The sequence below is a fragment of the Glycine max genome, chromosome 11, assembly GCF_000004515.6.
Source record: "Glycine max cultivar Williams 82 chromosome 11, Glycine_max_v4.0, whole genome shotgun sequence".
NCBI lineage: Eukaryota > Viridiplantae > Streptophyta > Magnoliopsida > Fabales > Fabaceae > Glycine > Glycine max.
In genome coordinates this window covers 17,571,629-17,596,250 of record NC_038247.2, presented here as the reverse complement: position 1 = coordinate 17,596,250, position 24,622 = coordinate 17,571,629, and the positions used below count along the sequence as shown (strand labels likewise).

General features: G+C 31.9%; 5 protein-coding genes across 9 annotated transcripts; 2 read left to right on the top strand and 3 right to left on the bottom strand.

Moving 5' to 3' along the window:
- Window positions 1–1,520: 1,520 nt before the first annotated feature.
- Window positions 1,521–3,636, bottom strand: LOC100817164 (uncharacterized). The gene is made up of 2 exons (XM_003539161.5): window positions 2,932–3,636; window positions 1,521–2,424 (listed from the first exon to the last, which is right to left on the bottom strand). Exons 1-2 carry the CDS (start codon window positions 3,401–3,403, stop codon window positions 1,685–1,687), a joined length of 1,212 nt encoding a protein of 403 aa, XP_003539209.1. The 5' UTR covers window positions 3,404–3,636; the 3' UTR covers window positions 1,521–1,684.
- A 1,845-nt stretch (window positions 3,637–5,481) lies between these two features.
- On the top strand, window positions 5,482–11,491 carry LOC100816625 (serine/threonine-protein kinase GRIK2). Of its 4 annotated transcripts, none has more exons than XM_006591082.4 (14): window positions 5,505–5,883; window positions 6,072–6,253; window positions 6,368–6,750; window positions 7,390–7,464; window positions 7,560–7,604; window positions 7,747–7,821; window positions 8,086–8,115; window positions 8,215–8,302; window positions 8,418–8,542; window positions 8,784–8,879; window positions 10,345–10,411; window positions 10,505–10,653; window positions 10,831–10,909; window positions 10,991–11,491. In XM_006591082.4, exons 3-14 carry the CDS (start codon window positions 6,430–6,432, stop codon window positions 11,131–11,133), a joined length of 1,293 nt encoding a protein of 430 aa, XP_006591145.1. In that variant the 5' UTR covers window positions 5,505–5,883; window positions 6,072–6,253; window positions 6,368–6,429; the 3' UTR covers window positions 11,134–11,491. The 4 variants fall into 4 exon arrangements, with proteins under 4 accessions (XP_006591148.1, XP_006591146.1, XP_006591145.1 ...); XM_006591084.4 differs by having other exon boundaries at window positions 5,507–5,883; window positions 10,505–10,620; XM_006591085.4 differs by lacking the exon at window positions 8,086–8,115 and having other exon boundaries at window positions 5,482–5,883; window positions 10,505–10,620.
- A 5,836-nt stretch (window positions 11,492–17,327) lies between these two features.
- Window positions 17,328–19,614, top strand: LOC100792139 (F-box/kelch-repeat protein At5g60570). 2 transcript variants are annotated; one of them, XM_041007030.1, is made up of 3 exons: window positions 17,328–17,576; window positions 17,769–17,822; window positions 17,909–19,614. In XM_041007030.1, exon 3 carries the CDS (start codon window positions 18,134–18,136, stop codon window positions 19,325–19,327), a length of 1,194 nt encoding a protein of 397 aa, XP_040862964.1. In that variant the 5' UTR covers window positions 17,328–17,576; window positions 17,769–17,822; window positions 17,909–18,133; the 3' UTR covers window positions 19,328–19,614. The 2 variants fall into 2 exon arrangements, with proteins under 2 accessions (XP_040862964.1, XP_040862963.1); XM_041007029.1 differs by having other exon boundaries at window positions 17,769–19,614.
- A 1,789-nt stretch (window positions 19,615–21,403) lies between these two features.
- On the bottom strand, window positions 21,404–22,711 carry LOC102662343 (uncharacterized). The gene is made up of 2 exons (XM_006591081.4): window positions 22,555–22,711; window positions 21,404–21,931 (listed from the first exon to the last, which is right to left on the bottom strand). The coding sequence occupies exons 1-2, from the start codon at window positions 22,705–22,707 to the stop codon at window positions 21,620–21,622; spliced, it is 465 nt and encodes a 154-aa protein (XP_006591144.3). The 5' UTR covers window positions 22,708–22,711; the 3' UTR covers window positions 21,404–21,619.
- A 358-nt stretch (window positions 22,712–23,069) lies between these two features.
- On the bottom strand, window positions 23,070–23,726 carry LOC102665296 (F-box/FBD/LRR-repeat protein At5g22700-like). Its single transcript, XM_006591554.1, has one exon. It carries the CDS (start codon window positions 23,724–23,726, stop codon window positions 23,070–23,072), a length of 657 nt encoding a protein of 218 aa, XP_006591617.1.
- Between the last annotated feature and the right edge of the window lie 896 nt (window positions 23,727–24,622).

Below are 24,622 nucleotides of genomic sequence, written 5' to 3'. Positions count from 1 at the left end.
CTCAAAATTTTATTTTTTTAAATAGGCCTTCTTGTCTAATTTTTCCACAAACACCTAATTAGAGATATAGAAAGTGGATTGTTGCTTTTGGAGTGTCGTATAAGCACAGCTGAGTCAATTGTGATAAATTTCTACTTAGTTTAAACCTTTATATGTTAATTCAACCCAAGTATTCTTTTATAAGTCTCTCACAATTGTTTGCCTAAAATTACTAAAGTACATTGTTGAGGATGTCAACAAACAAAGGTTCATAATACTTAATTACTACAATTAAGAGATGACAAAAGTCAAAGGCATGCATCAAAATTCAAATTAATTAGCATCACAAACAACTTAAAGATATGAATGCAAAAAATGTTTTCCTTCTGGATGAGTTCCTATAAGAGATGTTGATCGAGCAATTTCGAGAATCATGGACAAACTACAAGCAACAATTGATATACAAGCACAAGTAGGTGTCACTATCAAACCTGATCATACACATCATTATTAAAGACACCAAGTGAAAGAAGTGTTAAGTTGCAAGGGCAAAAGCTTTATTTTCTTGAACAAATATCGTCTAGGGCAAGTCAACTCACAAAAGGTACTATCAAAGATCTTAATCACAATAGGATAAATAAAAAGGAAAATAAAAGTAATAACTTCTCTTCTATTTCTAACCCCACCTACAAGAAAAATGGACTTTATTATGTTTAAGGAAACCTAAGTCATCACACACCTTTATGCAGGCATTGTGTGGCCAGAAAAAAAGGACAATTATCCTAAGCCTAACGCTAACCTAGAAAAAGGAAATGATGTTAATATGACCAATGTGAGCAAATGGGTGGTAGATTTTAGGGGTTATCTAAAACATCAATGTGAATAGAAATTGGTTTACCTCCTACATTCTTGTTGGGAAAGGAGAAAAATATGTTTACCTTGGTCATTCTTGGACTACTCTAGTTTTGTAAAATAGGAAAATTTCTTTTGAAGCTTACATATGGAAAGACCTTCTTTCTAGGTGACATGTTGTGTGTGTCCATGCCACCATTAAAGTTGATTTCGGTAGCACTGTTGAGAAATAGTAAGGTTAAAGTATCATTTGAATCTAATTAGGTTGTAATGAAAAAGAATATTTTTTTTATTAAATCAAGTACTTTTTACTAGAGATAATCATGTTCCAGTTGTGTAGAGTCATTAATTGAACAATTTATTTGTAGGAAAAGGTATCGTGATTAAGGACTTTTTGTATCTAAAGTTATTAATGAACCTACATCTTCTTCTCCGCTTTTGATTGATTCATATAATATATATATATGGCCTCCCTAATTGGACAAATTAAAATAACTCCATCACGCTGGGCCGGGATAACTAAGAGCATGTTTATGTAGGCGTTGGATCCGGTTGGCACACATTCCAAAGCAGCATTTTATGAGAAGCAATTACCCTCGTGCTTTTGCTTGAAGATGGTTTGAAGGCTGGGAACGGAGAAACAAACATGTTGTAAGTAGGAGATGGACTGGAAGACTAAAAAATGATTCTTTCATATCTTTAATACACGTTAATCACTATTACATTTTACAAAAGGTTGATCATGGGCAACATTTTAGGCCCTTATTTGTGTGGATACAATAAAAAGAAACCAAAATGCAAGATGTCAACAATGAGAACACTAAGAATGTCTTATTTTTCATGATGCATAATATCAGTACTGAGCAACTAGTCCTTCGGTGCTTGCTATCTCAGATGGCCTCTGGAACTTGCATAGGTTACATGATGTTGAAAACATAGAGAGAGTTTGGTACTTGTCCTCACCACCCATCATTGGCATAGGAACTCCTCTTTTGACAGGACTAACATACCCTGGCCTATAAGTCTGACCCAAAACTCCTTCAAAGTTATCAGTACTTTTCTTAAACCTGAACTGTGTCTCCAAATGAGCAAAAGCATCATCTGATGGCAACTGGTAATTGTGAACCTTGTTTTCTTGCTCTCTGATTGGCTTCACGCTAATGTCCATCTCAATCAAACCAGAAACTGTCACTCTCACACTGTTGGTATCGTCAGTTCTCTCCACAACCACTTCTCTTTCATCACCATTGGCCCTCCATTCAGCCTCTCCATCAGTGGGAATGTTGACTAGTTCATCATCCCACTTTACTATGAGAGAATCTACATTGTCATCCCAGTGAGACACTCTATTGGCTGCAATGGCAAGAGTGTGTGTGTCAAACATGACAGAGAGTGCTTGCACCCATGTGTAGTCTCGAGTCCTTCCTTTTGGTCGAGTACCAATGAAGTGAGCATTGATTTGGAACTCATCATCTGAAACAATGGCAAAGTTTCCTCCTTTGGCACCGTGGAAGTAGAACATCACTCCATCACCACCAACAAAGCGAGGATCATAACACAAAGCACCATATCCATCACAGTTGGCTTTTCTAACTGCCAAACAAACAAACAAACTCAACATCAGCTAGTTCATCTCTCACTCCTCAACCAATCAAAAATCAGAAGATGTATTTTTAAAAAAGTCAACCGATCATATAGTATAAAAATAGTTTTCTCTTATATTAATAAATTATATTGCATGTCTTTTGTAGAATTTAATTTATTATGTATTATTAGTGTAAAAAGTTTTAAATGTCAACTAATTAATAAGAAATCATAATAAATCTCACTTTATTATTAAAGTTAATAAATGTATTTATGATAATAACTTATGATTTGATAACATGAATTAATACAATAAATTTTTATCTGAGAAATAAAATTCTAACTAATCTGATCTAGAGATAAATAATGTCTGGATGAAAATTGAGGTTAAATAATATTTGAATGATTTAATGTTAACTTTAACACATTAACCAGTGAGTTAATTCTATTTACTCATCTTTAAATCAGAAGAAAGAGTATATTTGAAAAGAAAAATTGAGGGTCCTTGGAACTTACCCTTGCAAGTGGCTTCACATGTACTGCTGCTGCAGTCAATGAAACATGCCTTCTGCTTCTTGTTCTTCTTGGGTTTCCTGTATGCGCACTCGGATGGACACACAATGGTCTTAAACTCACAGGCAGTGTTTTTTCTGCAGAAGCCTCGTTCTTGACCTGTTGGCAAAGGTGACAGCTTGTCATAATTTGTGGCTTCACCCTGCTGCTTTTTTGCCTGTTTCTCTTTTTCCTTCTTCTCCTTTTCCTTTTCCTTTTTCTCCTTCTTCTCCCTCTTCTCCTTCTCCTTCTCCCTCTTCTCCCTCTCCTTCTCTTCCTTATCATTACCCTTGCCATTACCGTTACCATTACCATTGCCATTTCCATTGTTGCCATTACCATTTCCTTGACCTTGAGCAATGACAGCTTCCATAGCAAGAAGTAAGATGAAGATGGCCACCAAGATGCTCCACTTTCTTCCACCCATCTTCGCCATCTACAAATATTGTGCCTTTGTTTTGACTTTTTGTTTCTTTCCTCTGCTTTGATGATTTTCAAGTATTGCTTTAATGATGCAGAGGATAGTTGGAGAGGACATGAAGTGAAAGAGAATATTTATATAGAATCTGGCATGCAAATTGGCCCAGAAGTTCGCCTTAAGCTTTACTGCAATCCTTTTTCTAAACTCTTCAAAAGTTTGTGGTTGCTTAGTAGTACTGCAATGCATGGACTATTCAATGCTAAATTTTTAAAGTACCAAAGAGATTTATTGATCAAGTAAACACGTACAATACTAACTTACTATATTTGGAGTAGCACGTTCTTTTTGGCTAACGATAGAAAGAGAACTTCTGGGATCTACAGAAGACCTGGATTATTTAAATGGAAGACTTGCAATGGAAGTTTATAGGCTTGTTATTTTAGACACAAAAATTAAGCACCTATAGCTAGGCGCCAAAGGAAGCATGCATATAATGCCATATATCAACGTAACCTTTTAATTTTTTTACAAAATGGTCAGCTTCAATTCTAAGCTACACGTTAACGTTATGGTTACGTACGTTTATGTAATGTTGTTAAATTAAAGGTAGTTTGTGACTTAAGACTCGCGCTTAATTATTCGACGTTGAGAGAACAATATAAGCAATCAATTTTAATTAGCTGTAGCAACGAGGGTGTTGAGTTGATAAGAAGAATAAGAAGCTTTGGTCACCTTTGCTTTATAGAATTAGATGTTGGCTCAGTCGGTAAGGATAAATGGTTAGTGAAATTGATTCCTAAAATTATAAATAATAAAAAATTAATCCTTGAAATTATAAATATCATTTAATTTAGCCCATGTGTTATTAATTGATTTCATCTAACATCATTAAAAAGGTTGAATTTACAAATTAACTGCGTGGTGACAATCAACTAAGCACACAATCCAAATGCGGTTGCCATGTGTCACAAGGAAGAAAATGATAAAAACATTGAGTAAATATTGTTGTCCTTCGTCCATTAATTTTGCATTAGTTTAATCTAATCTATCCATTGAAGAAAAATAGCTAGGGTCACGTATTCCCTACATATTTATACAATCTCGCACAGCTTGATTTTACTAGTTTCTTTTTGGCATTTTTTAAATAAGTATATTAGAAAATAATGCAACGTAAATGAGCGGAGGAAGAATAAAAATATAAAGAGAAAATCGATTATTGCTTTATCAATATTTTTTTCATTTTCATTTCGATGTAACAACCATATGTCCATATGTGTATGTTTCAATAATTAAGCGTTTTTAACGATGTTCGATGACATCAACTAATAATGAAGGGGCTCTATTAATCAATTAATTAGTGATTTATAAATGATAATCACATTTGAGCCAATAAAATCATTACCGAGGACCCGAATATCATTAATACTTTTGATTTAATCGGAACAATTTTATATTAATTCAGGTGTTTAGTGATTTTCAAACCTAATATAACCCAAGTTTACTCCTAAAAATTATAATTATTTATGGTAGTTAAAATAGGAGATATTTTGAAGAAAAAAACTTCAAAAATATTTAATTAAAGTATTTTAATTAATTTTGTAAAAAAATATTTAATTCTTAAATTAAAATATTTCAAATGTACTATGAAACACTTTTTTTTCATCAATTATGGACTATGAAATTAAATACTTAAATCAGCTACTTAGAACATTTAGAATGAAATATTTATATGAGTTATTTAATTTTAAATAATGTTTTTTAATTTTTTTTTTCACTAAAACATATGATACGATGTGGAGTTGTTTATATAAATATTATTTTTATATAAATAATTATTTTTTATTAATATTATATCATAAATAATATATTTTTAAATATTATAATACTTGCAAAATTAATTTAAATATTTATTTAACAATCTTAATAAATAATATATTTTTAAATATTATAATACTTACAAAATTAATTTAAATATTTAGTTAACAATCTTAATATTACAGTGATTTTTTATTTAAAATACTTAAATTTATATAAAATTATGAGATGTACAACAATTATGATAAACAGCATGATCTTACGAGATTGTTTCAGTTTATTGATAAAGAAAATAGGCAATTTCTTCTTCTTCCTGTGTGGCGGTTCTAAAATATTCCTTTTTTGTGTTTTTTTTTTTTTCTCTCTCTCTTCACTGAACACTCGTTACACTTGTCTCCTCGTCAATTCCACTTCATCGTCCCTATTCAATATTCATCACTCACCTTTCAATTTTTTCCCTTTTTTAATTGAATTAATAATTAATTAATTTCTTCCATCTAGGGTTTTCAATTAGGATCCCGAATTACGATTCGGTTCTCATTTTCGTTTTTGCCTATTGAATTTACGACTTAGGGTTTATTGGTCTCTGAAAAACCTTCGTTTCGCGCTAGAAATCTAGGTTTTTTGGAGCTGGGGTGACAGGGCTATCCCACTTTGTCGTTCCCGCCCACAAAAAGGAGGTAACTTTACGAACATCCGAATGCTTATGTTGTTTTCGTCATTATCAAAGGTTCTATGTAAAAAAAAAAGTATCAATTTTATTTTCTCCCATCGTCACCCTTTTATCTTTTTTAATTAATTTCTATGTTTTTGTTTTTTGTTTTTCTATTGTTAAAATTTTACCCTGTTCGCTTTTCATGCCAAAAAGGTCAACGTAAGCTGCTAGATTGTTATAAACTGGAGTTGCTATCATCACGATGTTGGATGTGAATTGTAGTAGCGGGTTTTATATCTCTAGTTGTCTTCTCCACTTGGCTGAATGGCACCCATTGGAATAGCAACGTTGAGTAGGGCTTGAATTGGAGCCCTTTTTTCTTCCTCTTAAATCAAGTAAGAACCTTAGCTTAAGTGTTTCTATCTGTTTGATAGGATGGTTGATTTTGAAGATTTGATATTTTATTGTTGTTGGCATAGTAAATTTATTTTTTTCTTTCTTTTTTGTAGATTTTTTAATTTTTAGGTTGAGAGATACTATACATCAATCAAATTTAGGATTCAAGCTTCAGATGCTCAATAAGACTCTCTCTTTTGCCATGGGGTGCTGTAGTTGCTTCGGGTTCATCAGGACACCTAACCGTCAAAGTCAAAGGTCTAAGCCTGCCACTAACAATAATAATCTCTGCCAGGAGCCTCTTCTAGATGATGACATTGAAGATGAAGAGGGTGAGCATTTGTACAATGATGAGGTTACTAACACTAGTGGAGATGAAGGCGAGGAGGAAACTCGTCCCAAGCGATCGGAAGAAATTTTGAACTTGAGAGTAGAAAATGACATGATTTGTACACGGTTTCCTGTTAAGGAGACTCACAAACTTGTGCGCACCGAGGTAATTGTTTTGTGGGATTACTTTATAGTTTTTGCTGTAAGGGTGATGTTGAATTTTTTTTTATGTAAAGGCAAACATTGAGACTAGGTGGGCTAGTGGTATTTGATATGTTGAATGACCTTGATGATTCTTGTAGTATATTATGAGTGAAAATTGCTCTCATTGTGTTTTAAGTACTTTATGGTTTCCAGATATTCCCTCTCTTAATGATATGATGTGTTTATTATGAGCTGCAATATAAATTTATGATATTTATTTACTTTAAATACAAAAGGAACTAATATAATTTTTCAACGAAATGCTACATGTCAAAGTAAGTTTGGGTTAAATGTTTATATCTGACATACATCATTTTTAGTGATAGAATGAAGTTGTGGCTGAACATTTAAAATGCCTTGGGTCATTGCTGTCTACTCAGTTTGTGTTCCCTTCTTCTTTACTTGTAACCATAAATTATCAGTTTATATCAACCATATAAGTCTTGGAATGATTTGTATATATCTCTCTCACACACAGAAATAAGTTACTTGCCTATTCCTATCTGAATGTTATTTTGTATTCAAGAAACACTTCTCTTTGTGATGAATATCTTTTCTCTCAGAACTTAGAAGTCTTGTTGAACTTTTAGTTTCCTTTCAGGATGAAAATGGGAACAAGATGATAAATGAGTATATTCGTGAGTGTAAAATTGGTTCTGGTAGCTATGGGAAAGTGGTGAGTGTAGTATTCATGGTACTTAACTGGTTAACTACTTTTTCTGTCTCAGTGAAAACAATTTTCCTGAGCCTCTTTCCTTACATGCATGACAGGCTCTTTATCAAAGCTCTGTCGATGGAAAGAATTATGCAATTAAGGTAAGGAAACATTTTGGTGTCGGTAGGCAGATTACTGTAGGAAACATGGCCTTATTTGATACTGGGTTTTTTATGTTCTAATAGTTATCAAGATAATAGTGCATTTCATCATTTATTGAGCTGAAAATCTTTTGACTTGAAGGCCTTTCATAAATCTCATTTACTGAAGCTTCGAGTTTCACCCTCAGAAACTGCCATGACTGACGTACTACGCGAGGTATATTTCTTCTTCATATCCTTGATTTTCACAGTCTGAACTCTGAACTGGAAATATGATTAAAACATATGTTAAATTTTATCAAATACATTGTATATTTCCTCATATCTGCCACTTTATGTTTTTACTCTTCATGTGACATCTATTTTTATTCTGACTCTGTTTGCAATGTAGCATCCATTTAGTCATTTTTAGAAAGTACACAATTTTTTATTTTACAAAATGTGTACCTCCCATTTTCTGAAAGGAAATTCTTTTGCATAGGTTTTTCAGCTTATTTTGCTTCCTGGTTTGGTATGTATGATAAACGATGTTTTCTGACATTATTTGTTTTAGCTATTGTGCTAATGTCCCTATAATATGTTAAAATGCCAATACCAATTTCTTTTTCAGGTTCTCATTATGAAAATGCTGGAACATCCTAATATAGTCGATCTCATTGAGGTGATTGATGACCCACAGTCAGATAACTTCTACATGGGTACTGATTCTTTAGTGATTGACTACTACTCCTGTCATTTATATCTGTATTTGAGTTTAAGTGAAGAAGAATACCTTTGAAGTTCCATGCTTGACTGCTGATTTTTCTTGTACAGTACTTGAATATGTGGAAGGAAAATGGATATGCGAGGGTTCAGGTACCACTTGTGGCTTAGGTGAAGAGACTGCTAGGAGATACTTGCGTGATATAGTTTCTGGATTAACATATCTCCATGCTCATGTAATATTTCTCTACCTATCAATTTGTGCTTAATATTAACTAAGATTCTCTCTCTCTCACACAAACACAGTTTTTGCATATAAATGGCTATATATGATGATCTTCTTGCTAAACAAAAAGCAAAAAATTGTTAGATGTCATATCATTTATATTAGATGCTCAAACTCTTATTTATGAATGTGCTATTGTGCTTTATAATAGTTTAATCAATTTTGTGATTTTTTTCTCTCTGGAAAAGCAGAATATTGTTCATCTGGATATTAAGCCAGATAATCTGTTGATTACTCGTCATGGTACAGTAAAGATAGGGGATTTCAGTGTCAGCCAGGCTTTTGAGGTAATGTAATTACTGAGCCCAAATGAAAATTTGATTACTTAAAATGAATATCAAAGCTCATAGTCTACATAGGCATTAGTGTTTCTTCAACTGCAACATGGGAAACTTTTCTCTCTGGGAAAACCGAAATTAGCTAGTGTCAAGGCATAGGAACTCATGGTTTTTCCTAAAAGTGATTAGTCGATCATCAATCATATAATACATTTTGACCTAATTAGTTGACATATCGATATAGAATTTAAGTGGGAAAGAGAAAGAGGGGACGAGAGAAGAATAACTGGAGAGGGAGTATGTTTGGTTGAGTGTAGAAGGTGTGGGACCCACCCTATTTCCTCTCCATTTCTCTCCTCCCTCCCTCTACCAAACACACTCAGAGAGAGAGAAAGAGAGATCAATGAGTTGTGCACTGCACTATTGTTTCAGTCTGTCTAAAATGTACAACAGCTATGCTCATTTATAGGCAGAACCCAACAGCTCACAGTTATAAAATCTTAACTAACAATAGTGATATGGCCACAAATTAGGATTATCATATCTAAATCTTGAACTATTTAATTCATCATATGTCTTTGTCTTTTCTTATTTTATTAATTAGGGTAATTTTTAGATAAGATTCTCACTCTAACTAAAACGTGTGTTAGTTTAGGAGGGGCTCTGTCAAGGACAGTCTGTTTTTTGCTTTCACTATAGGTTGAAAGAAGTCTTCCGTGTCTAGGCCTGTGACTAAATCCTACGCTAAGGTTCATAACTAATAGCTGCCTAACTAACCAACTAACATTATTTTCTTATTTATATTTACAAATTACATATGTCAGGCAAGCATCTAGATAGGGATGTTGGTAGCATTGGATGGGTGTTAGGGATGATTTACCTGTTCTATCTTTTGATCCTTCAACAACTGTTTTGTGTCATCCAATTCATTCGTAGTTTCCAATAGCTTCAACCACCAACTTGAAGCTTCTTTAACTGCACATTGAACGAAATTCCACTCCTAAAGGACATTGTTCTATCCACTAAATGGTTCTTGCCATTGCTTCTTTTACCACAAGCATAATTTAAGCTTGTTTTTCTCTTGGCCTTTTTCTAATTTTTAGGCTATTTATGGACTTTTAAAAAAGTAGTAAATCCGTGTGGTCCTAGACACTTTTGGCCTTCTTGGGAGTAACCAAAAGTGAGTTTTTTTGCACCTATTCATCCTCCTCTTCCTCATCATCATTTTCCCCAAACCTCAGCCAATTATGAGTTTTTTTTCTTCTCACGGCCTTCCTTGATCTAGTTCCCTACTCTGGGAGGATTTTTCTTACAAGAATTTACATATCCCCTTTCACATTTGGCGTCTACTAGCTCTAGTAAGGATAGAAGATTAGAACCCTACATCTGATCTGAATTGGGTCATTCGGATCTTGTCCTAATTCATTCTTTCTTCCTAACTTTTACAACAAACTTTAACAGTTTCATTTTGCAGGATGATAAAGATGAGCTTCGTCGATCACCTGGCACTCCTGTTTTCACTGCACCAGAGTGTATTTTAGGTGGTTATTTTCTTTTCAAGCTTGTAAGATACTATTGCTGTGGAGTTGACGTACAGGTTCTCACTGCTGTTTTGTGTCTGGATATGTTTTTAGGTGTGAAATATGGTGGTAAAGCTGCAGACACGTGGGCAGTAGGAGTTACTTTATACTGTATGATATTGGGTGAATACCCTTTTCTTGGAGACACACTTCAAGATACATATGACAAAGTAAGAAATACACACTCAGACATATATGACAAAGTAAGAAAAACATGCATGTTTTTATTATAATTACAACAAAAATGTCATTCTGTTTTCAAAAGTTCTCACTTTACTAAGTTTCGTAACTTTTTCACCCGGATATTATACTTGATTTGGCATTCATATTTTCTGGTGCCTATATCACAATCTTAGCTTGCTATTTTCTTCCTGATCCAGATAGTCAATAATCCTTTAGTACTCCCCAACGATATGAATCCCCCATTGAAGAACTTAATAGAAGGCCTACTTTCCAAAGGTATTCATGACATTCCGCATTTTTGTCATATCACATGACTACATTTTCCATGTTAATGTAGTTAAATTTCAAAATTTGCAGACCCAAGATTAAGGATGTCTTTAAGTGATGTTGCGGAAGATAGCTGGGTTATTGGAGATGATGGGCCAATTCCTGATTACCTTTGTTGGTGCAAAATGAAGAGCTTGGGAATTGAGGACAATGATGAGAGCAATACTGACTAAATTTTTTTAGTTTGCATTTATGTACAGTGGAAAAGCTGTGATTTTTTTTCTTTGTTAGACTCTTTGCTGGTATTTTATGATTAGAGGCAGTCTTAAAGGAATCTCAAAATTTAAGAAAATATAGTTCATGTAGGCATGATAAGTAGCAGAGGCAGAAGAATGTTTTTTTATTTGTTTTGTGAAAGAATTTGGTGTCTAGAAGTAGAAACTGAGAGAAAGGCCTTGTATAAGGATCCTTACACGCATGAAATGAATTTTGAGCTCTAGCTTCTAGGCATAGATATTCTTAATTCTTAGTTTAAACTTTGTATGTATCATCTCAATTAAGAAATGGCAACCCCAAATGTTTTCACTGTCATGAAACAATATTGTGCTTCAAAGATGCTGTTAGTTCTGATTACATTATTGTTTATCATTAATAATTAATCAAGGGTAGCAATGAGCACTAGCAGCTTTATAAATTCTGATTCTGTGTCACGTGGGATAAAGCAACTAGCATGTTCTTATTCTATATGCTTTTAATGATAAAGAGTGAAAAGCACCAACCAAAAGATGTATCTGTCGCCATCGCTGTTATTATTATTATCTAGACTTTTTTCCCTCATGTGCATGTGCCTCATCCTTATTCCACAGAAACTGACAAAAGAGGGATACATTTTGGTTTCATAATATCATCGTCGGCTATCAGGAGCGATGTTTTTTATACTTGTATTTTGCTTCAAACTCTCTAATTGGAGATACTTTATAAATGTTGGCGCACTCAAACCAATTTCATACAATGACTGGTAAATATGTTCTAAAAGATACCTTTCATAAACTCATCAAAATTTTCATTTCAAGTAATTAATCAAATTCTCCATGTCTGTCTAGCCAGCCTGTGCATGCAAGAAAAATCGTACTATAAGGAAAAGGCAGAGAGAATTGCATTTGAAGTAAAGTTTGGTACTAATTGGAAAAGGCGAAAAACTCTATTTGGTATTATGATGAAAGTTCCCTCAGAAAATAAACTGTAAACTTTCAAGAATAAACTTTGTGAAGTGTAAACCTACAAGAACAAAATGTACTTCCTACAAATAAAAACATTTTTATAAATAATTTATTTTTAAAAAATATATTTCTTTCGGGACAAATATTTTAAAAAATAATTGTATAAATAAAATCTATTAAACAAACCTATATTGTATTTAGATAATACAAAAGAATCAATGACTCTGCAGAATAATAATAATAATAATAATGGTAATGGTATGAAAAAGTAGAAATAATTATGTTATTTTACCTTCACCATAAAATAATAATTGAAAAATCTCATTATAAAAATAATCTAAACACATTATTAGAGTATTTTCTAAATATTAAAAAAGGACTTATTTTTAGTACTATGAGAATACATGTGTTCAGTCAATTTTATTTTTTTAATATTAACTATAATGTAATATTATTCTAAATTTGTGTCGCATACCCTTACCTGGTGAGTGGTGAATTTGTGTACTAGGTGGCATGGTTGTGGAAGGGCAAAAAGTACAGCGAAGAAGGGACCACGTGGCGCAGTGAGTGACTGACTAACTAACAGGAGATTACTGTGGGGGATGGGATATGCCATAAACAACAAACACTCTGAAATCTGAATCTGAATAAAACCATCATCAATTTTTCTGACACAGCATGAGAGGCACTACTACAAAAGAAAGAACCACCCGTCCCAAATATCATCTTGATAAATAATTCTTCAATTCAATCACGTACTACCCAATAAAGCTTTCCTTTCATTGAGTGCAATGCTTGTAGTATTAATTACTTGCATGTGGATGGATCCATTGAGCCAATAACAACCCATTAATTCTAAATTAGAGCAACTCCACTTCACTAGCTAGCAAAAGAATACATATATTTCGTCATTATCTTTTGAAAATATAATATTTAAAATTGGTACTACGCGTTTAAAAAATAAGCATTTGCATACAAGTGGTGCAAAAAGAAAATTGTTTATCAGTGCATACAGTGTCAAATACCACATCCACATGTGACCAAAGCAAGTAAACATAATCCCCAAAGCCTAATTAGTTGTTCTATGTGACCTCGATCTCTTCAAAACAAAGCATATAAAAACTACTTAAAAATTTGAGAGCAACAAATATATCTAAGCTTTATTTACTTCGGTAAATTTCGTCTTCAAAATAACTTTTTATTATTTTATGAAATAGGCTTTTTTAATTTTACTATCTAAATTATTATTTTATCAATTTTAACACTCCCATATTTTTTATATTTGATTTTAATATTTGATGTTGTCAATGAAAATATGTTAAGTAATGATATGATATTGTCACAAACTAATGAAATAGTACGTCATCAGTCTTATATCATTTAACGAATCTTTAATAATGATTGGTATTTAAATTAAATATAAAAAAATGTGAGATGCTAAAAAAAAAATAATTTAGATAATAAAATCAAAATAATCTTATAGGTAGTAAAAGGTTATTTAACCCATTTGTAAAACTCCATTCTATTTGGCATGGATTGGAATGGAGAGTACAGAAATAAGAAAAATATAGAAAGAAAAAAATGACAAATGATGTGAAGAGAAAATTAAAAATAGATTTATAGTAGTAATTATAATAATTATTTTTATTATTATTTCAATGAACTTTTTCCAAATAAAATGGTTGCAGGCAATAATAATAACTGTCGCAGGAAAAGCATTTGATATCGACGAGAGGAAAGCTGAGGAGACAATGAACCTAATGCACATTATTAATTTTATTCATATAGCTAAGAGTGTTGGATTCAGATTTTTTTTTTAATAGGGACAATAAATAGTTTAATATTTTTTCAAATAAAAAATATTTTATAAGCCTTATTAAAAGTAATAATAATAAATTAAAAATAATAAAATTTAAAAGAATAAAGTGAGTAAAATTAATGTTAATTTTTTTTATCTTTCACAATTATTCATATTTATTTTATTAAAAAATTATTTTGTGGGAGTAATATTTATTTTTTATGGGAAAAAATATATATTCAATATTCAACTAAAAATATTTACTTTGTAGGAGTAATTGTTCCATCACCCTCCATGTAAATCCGCCACTACTAGCAGCTTTATTATTTCAACGTCATACTATATAATGAGGGGAACGTGTCTCTCTAAATTTTTTTAAATAATAAAAAGATAGAAGTTAATTACAGTTAAAAAAAGCGATAGAACAAAAAAAACTAATTGATATGCATAATTAAAAAGGATTAATTATTATTACTATTTTAATATTATTAAAAATAAGGATAAAATTGTCTAAAAAATATGAAGACAAAAAACAGTTACACAAATTTGTATTTTCTTTATATATTGGTATAGATGTAATATAGAGTTTTATCTTATGAATGGAGTTGAATTTATTGAAGGAGTTAGTATTATATAAGAAAATGATATTTCAACACCTAAAATGTTAATGTAATGAACATAAAGTGAGAGAGAAAAAAAATAAAGAAAGACATAAATATTAGTATAAATGGTATAATATAATAGAAAGAGAAAAATGCATTAAAAAAAATCCCACCACTTCAAGGGTCTTTTTGAAAATATTTTTATTTCAAAATGTTAGAAAATTAATTTAACATTGCATTTCAATTTACATGTGTCTGGATTTGACAATATATGTTTATGTTTAGCGTTGACCCTCAGCATGGTTAAGGTGGGTCACTGTCTAGGGGTCCTATTTAGAGGGGCATCAAATTTGTTTATTTAGTCTATATATGTATTAAATATTTATATAATATTATAATTTAATAATGTCAATGTGAATCTAAAGAATTATTTATGTTAAAGTTGGATGGTAAAGAGGGATAAGTTATGAGCATAAAAGAACAATAAAATAAACAAAAAAAATTATTCATTCATAATTATTGAAATATTGTCTATCTTAATTTTTTTATAAAATTTATTAATAATTTATCTATAATCAAAATTATTTAAAGTAACGATAACACGAATAGTTGATATTATTTAAAAGTTGTTATCAGTAATAATGAATAATTAATAATTCGCATAAAATTATTTAAAGCAAAATATAATCAATGTATCTATCTTATGACATAATAGATCACAAAGAAAATTTTAACATTTTCAATTTTGATAAATTGATTTTAAAATAAGTAAAAATGTCAAATTTCTATTTATAATCTACTATGTCACAAGATAGATAAATTGATTTTACTTTATTATAAATGATTTTATACGAATTATTAACTATTCATGTTATTGTTGATAACAATTATTAGAATAATATCAATTATTTATGTTATTGTTACTTTAAATAACATTGATTATAAATAGTTTATTAATGAATTTTGCAACAAAAATAATTTAAAATAGACAATATTTTAATAATTATGAGGTCATAATTTTTTTAGTTTTCCCATGTCATAAAAAATCTCAAGATTGACCTAACTCTCATATTCTCATCCATGATATCTTGAGAGGGTCGCACCATATTAGCTTTCACTTACTGGTCATTGTCTATTCTCCACAAACACCTTTCATTCACTATTTTAGGGTTTGGAGATTGATTTTAGTCTAATAATTACGAGTTATACAATAATTTTAATGATTTTATTGAATACTAATTGTGAGTTGTAAAACATTGAAGCAATAAAGACTACTTAGTGATGTATAAAACTTAAAAACAAAGAAACAAGATTAAATTACTATTTTTGATGTATTTTTATGTTGCAAGTTGAAAAGGTGGTAATATATTTTTTTAATTACTCAATCAAATAATCTAACTCAACTGTTGGATTAGGTTACATTGCTAAAAGAAAAAAGATAAATCTAATCCAATCCAATTAAGTTTAATTGGGTCACGTTGAATATTAGATAAAATTTAATCCAATTCAAGTCTACTTACACCATAGTGTTTACCCATAAGAATCTTCCATAAGTATTTCATTTATTCTTTTCCAAAAAAAAAAAAAATACTCACTATAAGTTTAACTCTTTAACAAAATAGTATATAATAACTATCAAGTTAAAATATATTTTTTGCTCTCACAAATATAGATATATTGAGAATTTATCTATGCAAGTATTTTTTGTTATCATAAACTTAAAATGTGTTGCTTTTTGGTCGCCCGAAGCAAGGTTTGGGTATTCGAGCTTAAGTCATTGTTTTTTTTTTTTCTGCATTGATTATATGTGTAATTGATATAAAAAAATATTATATTTACATTAATTATATACATAATCAATATAAAAATTCATCATCCTAAGTTTAAATTTATGCAAACCTATTATTAGGCTAAAAGAATCTCACATTTTGTAAGGATGAATTTTAAATGTTTTTATATTTATAATAACGAAAAACACATTTTTATCTAACTACGGTATAAACCATTTTTTTTTCTGTACATAATACCAAAGCAAATTTTTAATCCACCCATAAATCAAAATTAATCTAAGAAAGAAAAACCCTGCAACATCACAAGACAGTTCAAAATACAAAATATAGTCAAATATTAAATAATTTGAGTTCAACTAATTTTCATATAACATGTGTTTTTTTGTTTTTTTATTTATTATTATCATTATTATTGTTATATAGAATTTGTCCAAAACCAGTTAATTTCAAACAATATTAGTATAATTTATCCGTAAATGCAGCAATCCCAGCACCAATTGAGGAAATTTTATTGGTAACACATAGGGCATAGGGGTGTTGAAATTCAAACCAATTAAAGATAAAATTTGAAAATCGAATCAAATCAATTTTTTTTATTTGTTTGGATAATTTTTTTCTCAAATCAATTATTTGGTTCTGATTGAGATTTGTTTTTAAGATCGAACTAAACTGCACTACTTTAGTGTTATCATCCATTTCGTGTATATCACTTAGATTCCCAGTGTTTTATCATTTTCTTTTTTAGATGACTATTTAAAGGTATATTTAATTTAAAATAGATGAAAATTTAACAAATTTTTATTATAGAAAATTTAATATATTAATAAATTTTATAGAATGTTATCAACAATTTTTTAATATAATTTAATTTAAAAGGTAAAAAATATATAAATTTTAAAAAATAGTATTATAGTAAATCAAACTAAATCAAAATATAAATTTAATTTGATTCAAATTTTATTTTTAAATAAAAACCCAACATATAATTTATAAGTCTGATACGAGTAAATTTTTTTCGAAGAATAATGCATCCAAACCGAGCCGGCACAACCTTAGTTTCACGCTCGCATATTATATGGTTAGTGTTAGTACTTCGTAGCACCCCTTTTCTGTGTCCCAACTTGTAAGTTACTCCATCTAACGCACCGCTTTGACCCTTTCTTCCCGTCGCCGGTTGCCGGCATAACATGTTTTGACGGCGCATGAATTCCATCGAATCATGCGGCGCTTCCGTACCAGAGATCCGGTCGTTCTCCGCACTTTCAGGTATTCCCCCTTTTTTTTCCTCGTCGATTTTTTTCTTCTTCTTTTGATTTGGATCCGGAACCGGTTCTTGCTTCTTCGATTGGATCACAGCATACCCTTTATCTCAAAATTTGATTTTTCTTTCTGGGGTTCGGGGATTTCCGTTGCATGCAAGTTAGTTCCATTTTTCATTTGTTCGTTATGAATTTGCAGATGATTCTGTCTCTGAAGCCGGAAATCAGATAACGAGAAATTCCTTATTTTCTGGTATTGCCGGAATTTCAAATCTTTGTTCCTGATTCTTTTGCAATTGGTGCCATAACTCTATTTGTTGTATCTCTCTTTTTTATGAGGTTATGGTTTTCCAGTTGATGTACCAAATGGGTGTATGTCCAGTGAAGGGATGATTATTTAGTATAAGGTGATTACAGATTTTAATTGGAAGTCATAGATTTGATGGAAAGCATACAGATATAGAGATTAGTGGCATGCACTTGTTGGGATGTACTTTGTGGGTGTGGGTTGCTTATGAAGGGATTGTGAAGGTTTTTGTTGGGATTCACTGAAGGTTTATTGACATGACAAAGAAAATACGTTTGGATTGTTCCTTGCAGGAGGATGAAGAGAAAGTGAATAATAGCTTTGTTGAATTGGATACAAGGGAAGGAGTGAATGATGGTTTTCCTAGAGTTGGACCAAATGATTCGCTTCTTCCTGGTCTTTTTGATGATGTTGCGCTGAATTGTCTTGCTTGGGTTAATAGATCGGATTATGCTTCACTAGCATGTATAAATAAAAGGTACAACTTGCTGATTAGGAGCGGGTATCTATTTGAGTTGAGGAAGAAGTTGGGGATTGTGGAGCTAGAGCATTTGGTTTATTTGGTTTGTGATCCAAGAGGGTGGGAGGTGTTTGACCCCAAGAGGAATAGATGGATAACATTACCTAAGATACCTTGTGATGAGTGCTTTAATCATGCAGACAAGGAGTCCTTGGCTGTGGGGAGTGAATTGTTGGTTTTTGGTCGGGAAATGATGGATTTTGCCATTTGGAAGTACAGCTTGATTTCTCGTGGTTGGGTTAAGTGTAAGGAGATGAACCATCCTCGCTGCTTGTTCGGATCTGGCAGTCTTGGTTCAATTGCTATTGTTGCTGGTGGAAGTGATAAATATGGAAATGTTCTTGAATCAGCAGAGTTGTATGACTCAAATTCAGGTACATGGAAACTATTGCCAAACATGCATACACCACGAAGATTGTGCTCTGGCTTTTTTATGGATGGAAAATTCTATGTGATTGGTGGCATGTCAAGTCCTACGGTTTCATTGACTTGTGGGGAGGAGTATGACCTTAAGACGAGAAACTGGCGGAAAATAGAGCGTATGTATCCATATGTTAATGGGGCTGCTCAGGCACCTCCACTTGTGGCAGTTGTGGATAACCAGTTGTATGCGGTTGAGCATCTAACCAACATGGTGAGGAAATATGACAAGGAAAGGAACACCTGGAGTGAATTGGGAAGGCTTCCAGTACGTGCCGATTCTTCTAATGGATGGGGCCTGGCTTTCAAGGCTTGTGGAGAGAAACTTCTGGTTGTGAGTGGACAAAGGAGTCCAGAAGGTGAAGCTGTTGTACTGAATTCATGGTGTCCTAGGACAGGAGTCAGGAATGGAACCATAGATTGGCAAGTACTTGGTGTGAAGGAGCATGTTGGGGTGTTTGTGTACAATTGTGCTGTTATGGGATGGTTTGGTGAAGTGCTTTTAGATTGACTCAGTAGAAGATTTGCTGGTATCTACAATCTGACATAGCTTTGAGGGGTGCTTCCGTGTTGATTCATCTCATTTACCAAGTTAATTGTCCCTGGGATAGCCTTCCCTTGATGAGAATTGGGGTTTCTACCTTTGGCATCTGTATTTGGATGTGTTTCTCATTTTCATGTTCCATAATTTTTATTTGCTTTTGAGATTACTTAGTAGGCTTACACAGATATGTTCTGTTATCTTTTTCCTTATCCAACTATGTAAACCAATAAATCATAAAGTTTTATTTTTTTTAATACTTCAATCCTTATTCTTTGCTTTAGTGTATGGTATATTAGTATATCTGTCTAAACTTATAATCTGTGCGTATGCCTAGTGGAATAGTGTTTGAGGGGGTGGGGTTACTCTAGAGTTTGAAACCAAGTTTCTAAGTTTCGGGATATGGGTTGTGGACTATAAATAATGCACTAAGTTGAATGATAGATTGCTTCTCATATTAGGCCAATAATATTAGATAGCTGCCAAAAGTAAATGAGGTCCCCTCAGTTCTATGATGTCTTTTTATGAATTGTCCAGAGTTCCAGCTGTACTTCCTTGATTGAGATACTGTTTTCATCTTCCTGTATTTGTTTAGTTATACAACTTGAGCTAGAAATGAATCTCCTCATTTAACGAGCTAGTTTAACTGAGAGACTGGGACCATCCTTTATTACCTTGATTAACTAATTTAAAATTCATAAGAGAAGGCTCATTGCAATGGCCACTCTATTGAGTAATAATACTTTACACTTTACTCATACTCTACATAATTAGTTACTGGTTGATACTTGGGCCATAATGTATGAACACATACTCCCCCTTTTCTCTCATAAGAGGAAAAAAGATTTTACAAATACCTCCTAGTTATATATTATATTCGCTATTTGTGATCGCAGAATGTGATTACTTTGGTTCAATCTACATCTGCTTTGTGGTCAATCCTTTTTCTTTTTTACTTCATTTTTCTTTTCACCTTGACCTAAGCGTATTATATTAGCCATATTGTTGGGAATACATGGATGTCTGTTTCTGATAAGTGATTTGGAATCTTTTTGTATTGCATGTCTGTGCATTTATTCCCTAGAACCTAAATGATATTTCTACCAATTAAGATGTTTGGTTTTTAGGTGAAAAAGTACTTTTGAGGCAAAAGTAATTTTGCCAAAAGATTAGGATCTCTGTATTTGTTTTATTTTACTTTTATTCATTGAATTTGCATTGAAATGCACGCACAATATTTATAATTTCAATCCCAACATGCACTAAGCTAAAGAGGATTCGACAACAACCTATCAATTTTCTTGGACTTCAAATGCACAAAAAGAAAAATGTGAAGGAAAATAAATCATTGTTACAAGTTCAATTTAATTGATTCAGAAAAAAAAAAAGTTTAATTTAACTTTTAAATGGCCAATTCTTGTATTTACATGGCTCTTTAACCTGCTGTATGTCTCTAAAACGGCTTGCAATTCTGACTCATTTCGTTTTGCTTTTACACTGATAAAACTGTGACAACAAAATGTAGAACGTCTCGTATTTTCAAAGAAAAGGCCAATGCTTGACGAAGATTGTACCGGTAGATATATACATCAAGTTGGCTAACACCTAACGTGAAGAAAATTCATATTAGCATGTTAGAAATAAAATCCTTTTTTGCTTGATGATGGAGTAGGACCACTGCCACTTTGCACCGACCATTCCTTTTGCTGTATGTTTCTTTTCCAGGTGGAGATTCCCCCAAAAAAAGTCACATGAGTATCATAGAGTCAACCAACATTTTTCCATCCGATAAAATCACTACTCCTTCAGTTAAAAAAATGTTGTTAGTTAAAAACTATGTTTCATTCACTGTTTAACTTTTCCTAAAAAATAAACTTACTATCTGGTAGGTACAACTTTGTGGAAGAGCAGAGGAGGGGATTTCAATAAAAAAAAAATTGTCAAACCGTATAACATATATATGATGCATGTAGCCAAAACTAATTTTAGTCCCAACCTTGCCCACAAAACAGGAAATATCAGTAAGAGGAATGAAATGGAGGCAAATTATTCAATCAAATTAAGCTTGAAGAGTCTCAAAGGGTCTCTCTGAGATTCCCAGCAGAAACAAACAGAAGCATAAAAGTACCAACCACTCTTGATCACAAAATGTTTTGACCAGAGCAAGCAACTAAAAAGTCTGAAGGAAGTTTTTTAGAAAACTAGCATAGCATCATAAAATCTCAAAAGAAGCCTCCAATCCATTGGTCACTGCCTCTGCCATCAGAGTACAATCAACTGAGTTAAAGGAGACAGATGTGGTTTGAGAGAATCAGCAAGCCATTTGGTGGTCTCACGCCTCATTTCTCTATACTCAGCCCTGACATCAGGTGACCTATCCACATGCATTGAAGACAAGGGATCCACAACAACCCTGTTGAGATTAGGAGCCTTCTCAAATATGTTGATAAGCAACTCCATTTGACTAGGGTCTCTTCTGTATCCTGACACTTCCAGCTCCCTCAGGTTTAGATACTCATGTTCCATATTGGCCTTCCACTTCTCCTTCACTTCCCTCAGATCGTTCCTTTGGAACTGCCAAATCACAGATACATTCACAATTCTAACTTTGATTGAGATCAACAACATATATGCACATACATGCTAGGAATGCATATGTCAAATTCATACATGATGATCCGGGTCGGCCAAGGGCAAAACAACTGAAACTCTCTTAGTCTCTAATTATAAGATTATTTCAATTAATTCACGTTTTTTAAGAAAAATAATTATTTAATTAATTACATTAAATTTTTTAATTATTTGTACTATCATTTTAAAATTATCTTTTTTTTTCTCTCTATCCACTTAATTATTTTCTCATTAATGTTTGAAAAATGAATAATTAAATAAAGACACATAGGAAAAAATAATTAATAGATGTAAAGATTAAAAAATGATGGACAAACAAATTCTAAAAATGATATTATAATAGGGACAAGATGAGTATTTGTTATTAAGTTGTATAGATTAAAAAAATCTGACTAAAAAAATCACATATATTAATAAAAAAAATCCAACATAGCTTCTTGATTAAAAAAAAATCTCTTATAATTTGTTTTAAGTGTCACTCACTATTGTTGGACTGACCTAATTCAACATATATACATTCAGGGAATGCATGCATGATCAACATACACAATTCTTTGCGTACGTACCTTAATCTTAAGCACGCGTACTGAAGGGAATGAACTTAGTAAATAAACATGATGATCAAGCGACGCTCCACTCCTGTGAGGAATTCGAATTTCCAGCTGCTTCACATTATCAAACACAGGCATGCCTTCAATAAAACCCTGAGAGTGGATCATGACATGAAACATATTATTCAGTACTAAAACAAAATTTGACACATGAATGGAAACAAAGCATAAAAATGCAATCTACTTAATCACTGACCGGATACGGCATGGACAATTCCAATTTCAGAACATTGATCTGCACCAATTAATACTTCATAAAAATCAACACGGCCAATGTCAGATTGCAGGAAACTACAAAAGATTCCTCCAAAGGAAGCTTCCACGAGGCTTGGAATGTTTTGAAACTTGAACTTTCCGAATTCTCCTAGGTACCTTAATGTTTGGAGATTTTGAGCAGAGATGTAAAGATCCATAATGTGGCAATCAACCAACTCCAAATGCTTCAGTCTCAGTGCCTCACCCTGAACTTTCTAGCGCACGAGGTGTTTTGATTTTATCACACGTATTGTTTCAAGCAATGGACAAGATGCTAGAAAACCCTCAATGACTTCACCACTCACGTCCACAGAAGACAAACGCAGGTTACATAGTGACTTCATTTCATAACCCCTGGATGGAAAAACATTGTGAATAGTGAGCTCACTCATTTTATAGATTGGTACTGAGAAGTGATATGAGAAATCCAAGTCCAACGTTTGAACATCCTTCTCAGCAGCATACTTAACCCATTCAGCTGCCCTCCAAGGGTCACCCAAATCCATGCAGATTCTCAGTCCTTGCATGGATGAGCTTTTCAGTGATTTCATCACTTTTGACATATGGGTCATGAACCTTTCCCACTCACTTACAAAAACATTGCATTTAGTCAAGATTCCAACATGTTCTCGGCGCAAGTGAAAATTCCTACGTGACTGCTCAAATTCCAAGACCCCAGAGAAAAAGGTCCAGTTATGTCTCCATTTAGTTCCAAGCACGCTAGACCTAACAGCTTCTTTCATTGTCAACCGAGAAAGAATGTTCCCTAAGATATCATCTGGCATAGTGCTTATGATGTCCCTGTTCTCAAATCTGTTTCTTGCATTCATGTTTCTTGATCCTTGTACTGCGATTATCATCCCCTGCGTCATTTTCTCCCTGTGTATATTCAGTTTTTTAAAATATATATATATATTGTCAACCTTAACCAATTCAATTAATTCGTCCAAAACATTTTTCCATGTAACTCGACCTCTATGTAGCCTCATCAAGTGAAGCTCACTATAGGCCCCAAGATTTTGTGATCACTTGTAAGAAACTTACCAATAAACAACCAATATGAGATTTCTGAATCAAACTGTAGAATGTGTTTTTTAAAATTAAAAATTAAATTTATAAAACGTTTTTCTTGCTTTTGATAATAAATATAAAACTGCTTTAAAATTGAATTAAAAATAAGTTTATGTTTATTTTGTAGAACATATTTTATTTTATAAATTATATTTGAAAACAAAAAATAGAAACTCGCAAAGGAAATTGATTTGGTAAGTTGACATGTCAGCTTACTAAATAATAAAAATAATAAATAAATTTTAATAATATTATTAAAATAAACAAATTAAGTCATTAAAACATTTTAAATAAAATTCAAACTAAAAAAACCATAAAACGCTAAAGTGGATAGTTCCCAACTGAATAGTAGTTTGTTGTCCACGCAAATCAAAGTAAATAAATACTAAAACAAACAATATTTTTTTATTATTATATTATAAGTGTCAACTATTTATCAACTTTATGGGTAAATAGTTTGTATAATAAAATCTAATTAGCCACCTTTTAATGTAGATTTTTCTCTCAAGTATATTTTTTATTCATATAGCTTGAATTCAAAATATTTCTTAAAAAAACCTAAATTTAATTTCACTCAAACTTTTACATTTTGAATAGTACTATATGAATTTCAATTCAAATCTTTTAAATTTCATGTATGAATTAGTAGTAATATTATCTTTTCTCCCTTTCTCTCAACTAATTAGTTGAAGAAAAA

Excerpts from the sequence above, each read along its gene's own strand:
- LOC100816625 (XM_006591082.4), top strand. The coding sequence starts at position 6,430 with ATGCTCAATAAGACTCTCTCTTTTGCCATGGGGTGCTGTAGTTGCTTC. Across the intron at positions 8,116-8,214 it reads TTATTTTGCTTCCTGGTTTG|GTTCTCATTATGAAAATGCT; the intron begins GTATGTATGATA and ends TTTCTTTTTCAG. Across the intron at positions 8,543-8,783 it reads TAACATATCTCCATGCTCAT|AATATTGTTCATCTGGATAT; the intron begins GTAATATTTCTC and ends CTGGAAAAGCAG.
- LOC102662343 (XM_006591081.4), bottom strand. The coding sequence starts at position 22,707 with ATGATCCACTCTCAGGGTTTTATTGAAGGCATGCCTGTGTTTGATAAT. Across the intron at positions 21,932-22,554 it reads TACGCGTGCTTAAGATTAAG|TTCCAAAGGAACGATCTGAG; the intron begins GTACGTACGCAA and ends GTGATTTGGCAG.
- LOC102665296 (XM_006591554.1), bottom strand. The coding sequence starts at position 23,726 with ATGACGCAGGGGATGATAATCGCAGTACAAGGATCAAGAAACATGAAT.
- LOC100817164 (XM_003539161.5), bottom strand. The coding sequence starts at position 3,403 with ATGGCGAAGATGGGTGGAAGAAAGTGGAGCATCTTGGTGGCCATCTTC. Across the intron at positions 2,425-2,931 it reads ATGTGAAGCCACTTGCAAGG|TTAGAAAAGCCAACTGTGAT; the intron begins GTAAGTTCCAAG and ends TTTGTTTGGCAG.
- LOC100792139 (XM_041007030.1), top strand. The coding sequence starts at position 18,134 with ATGACAAAGAAAATACGTTTGGATTGTTCCTTGCAGGAGGATGAAGAG.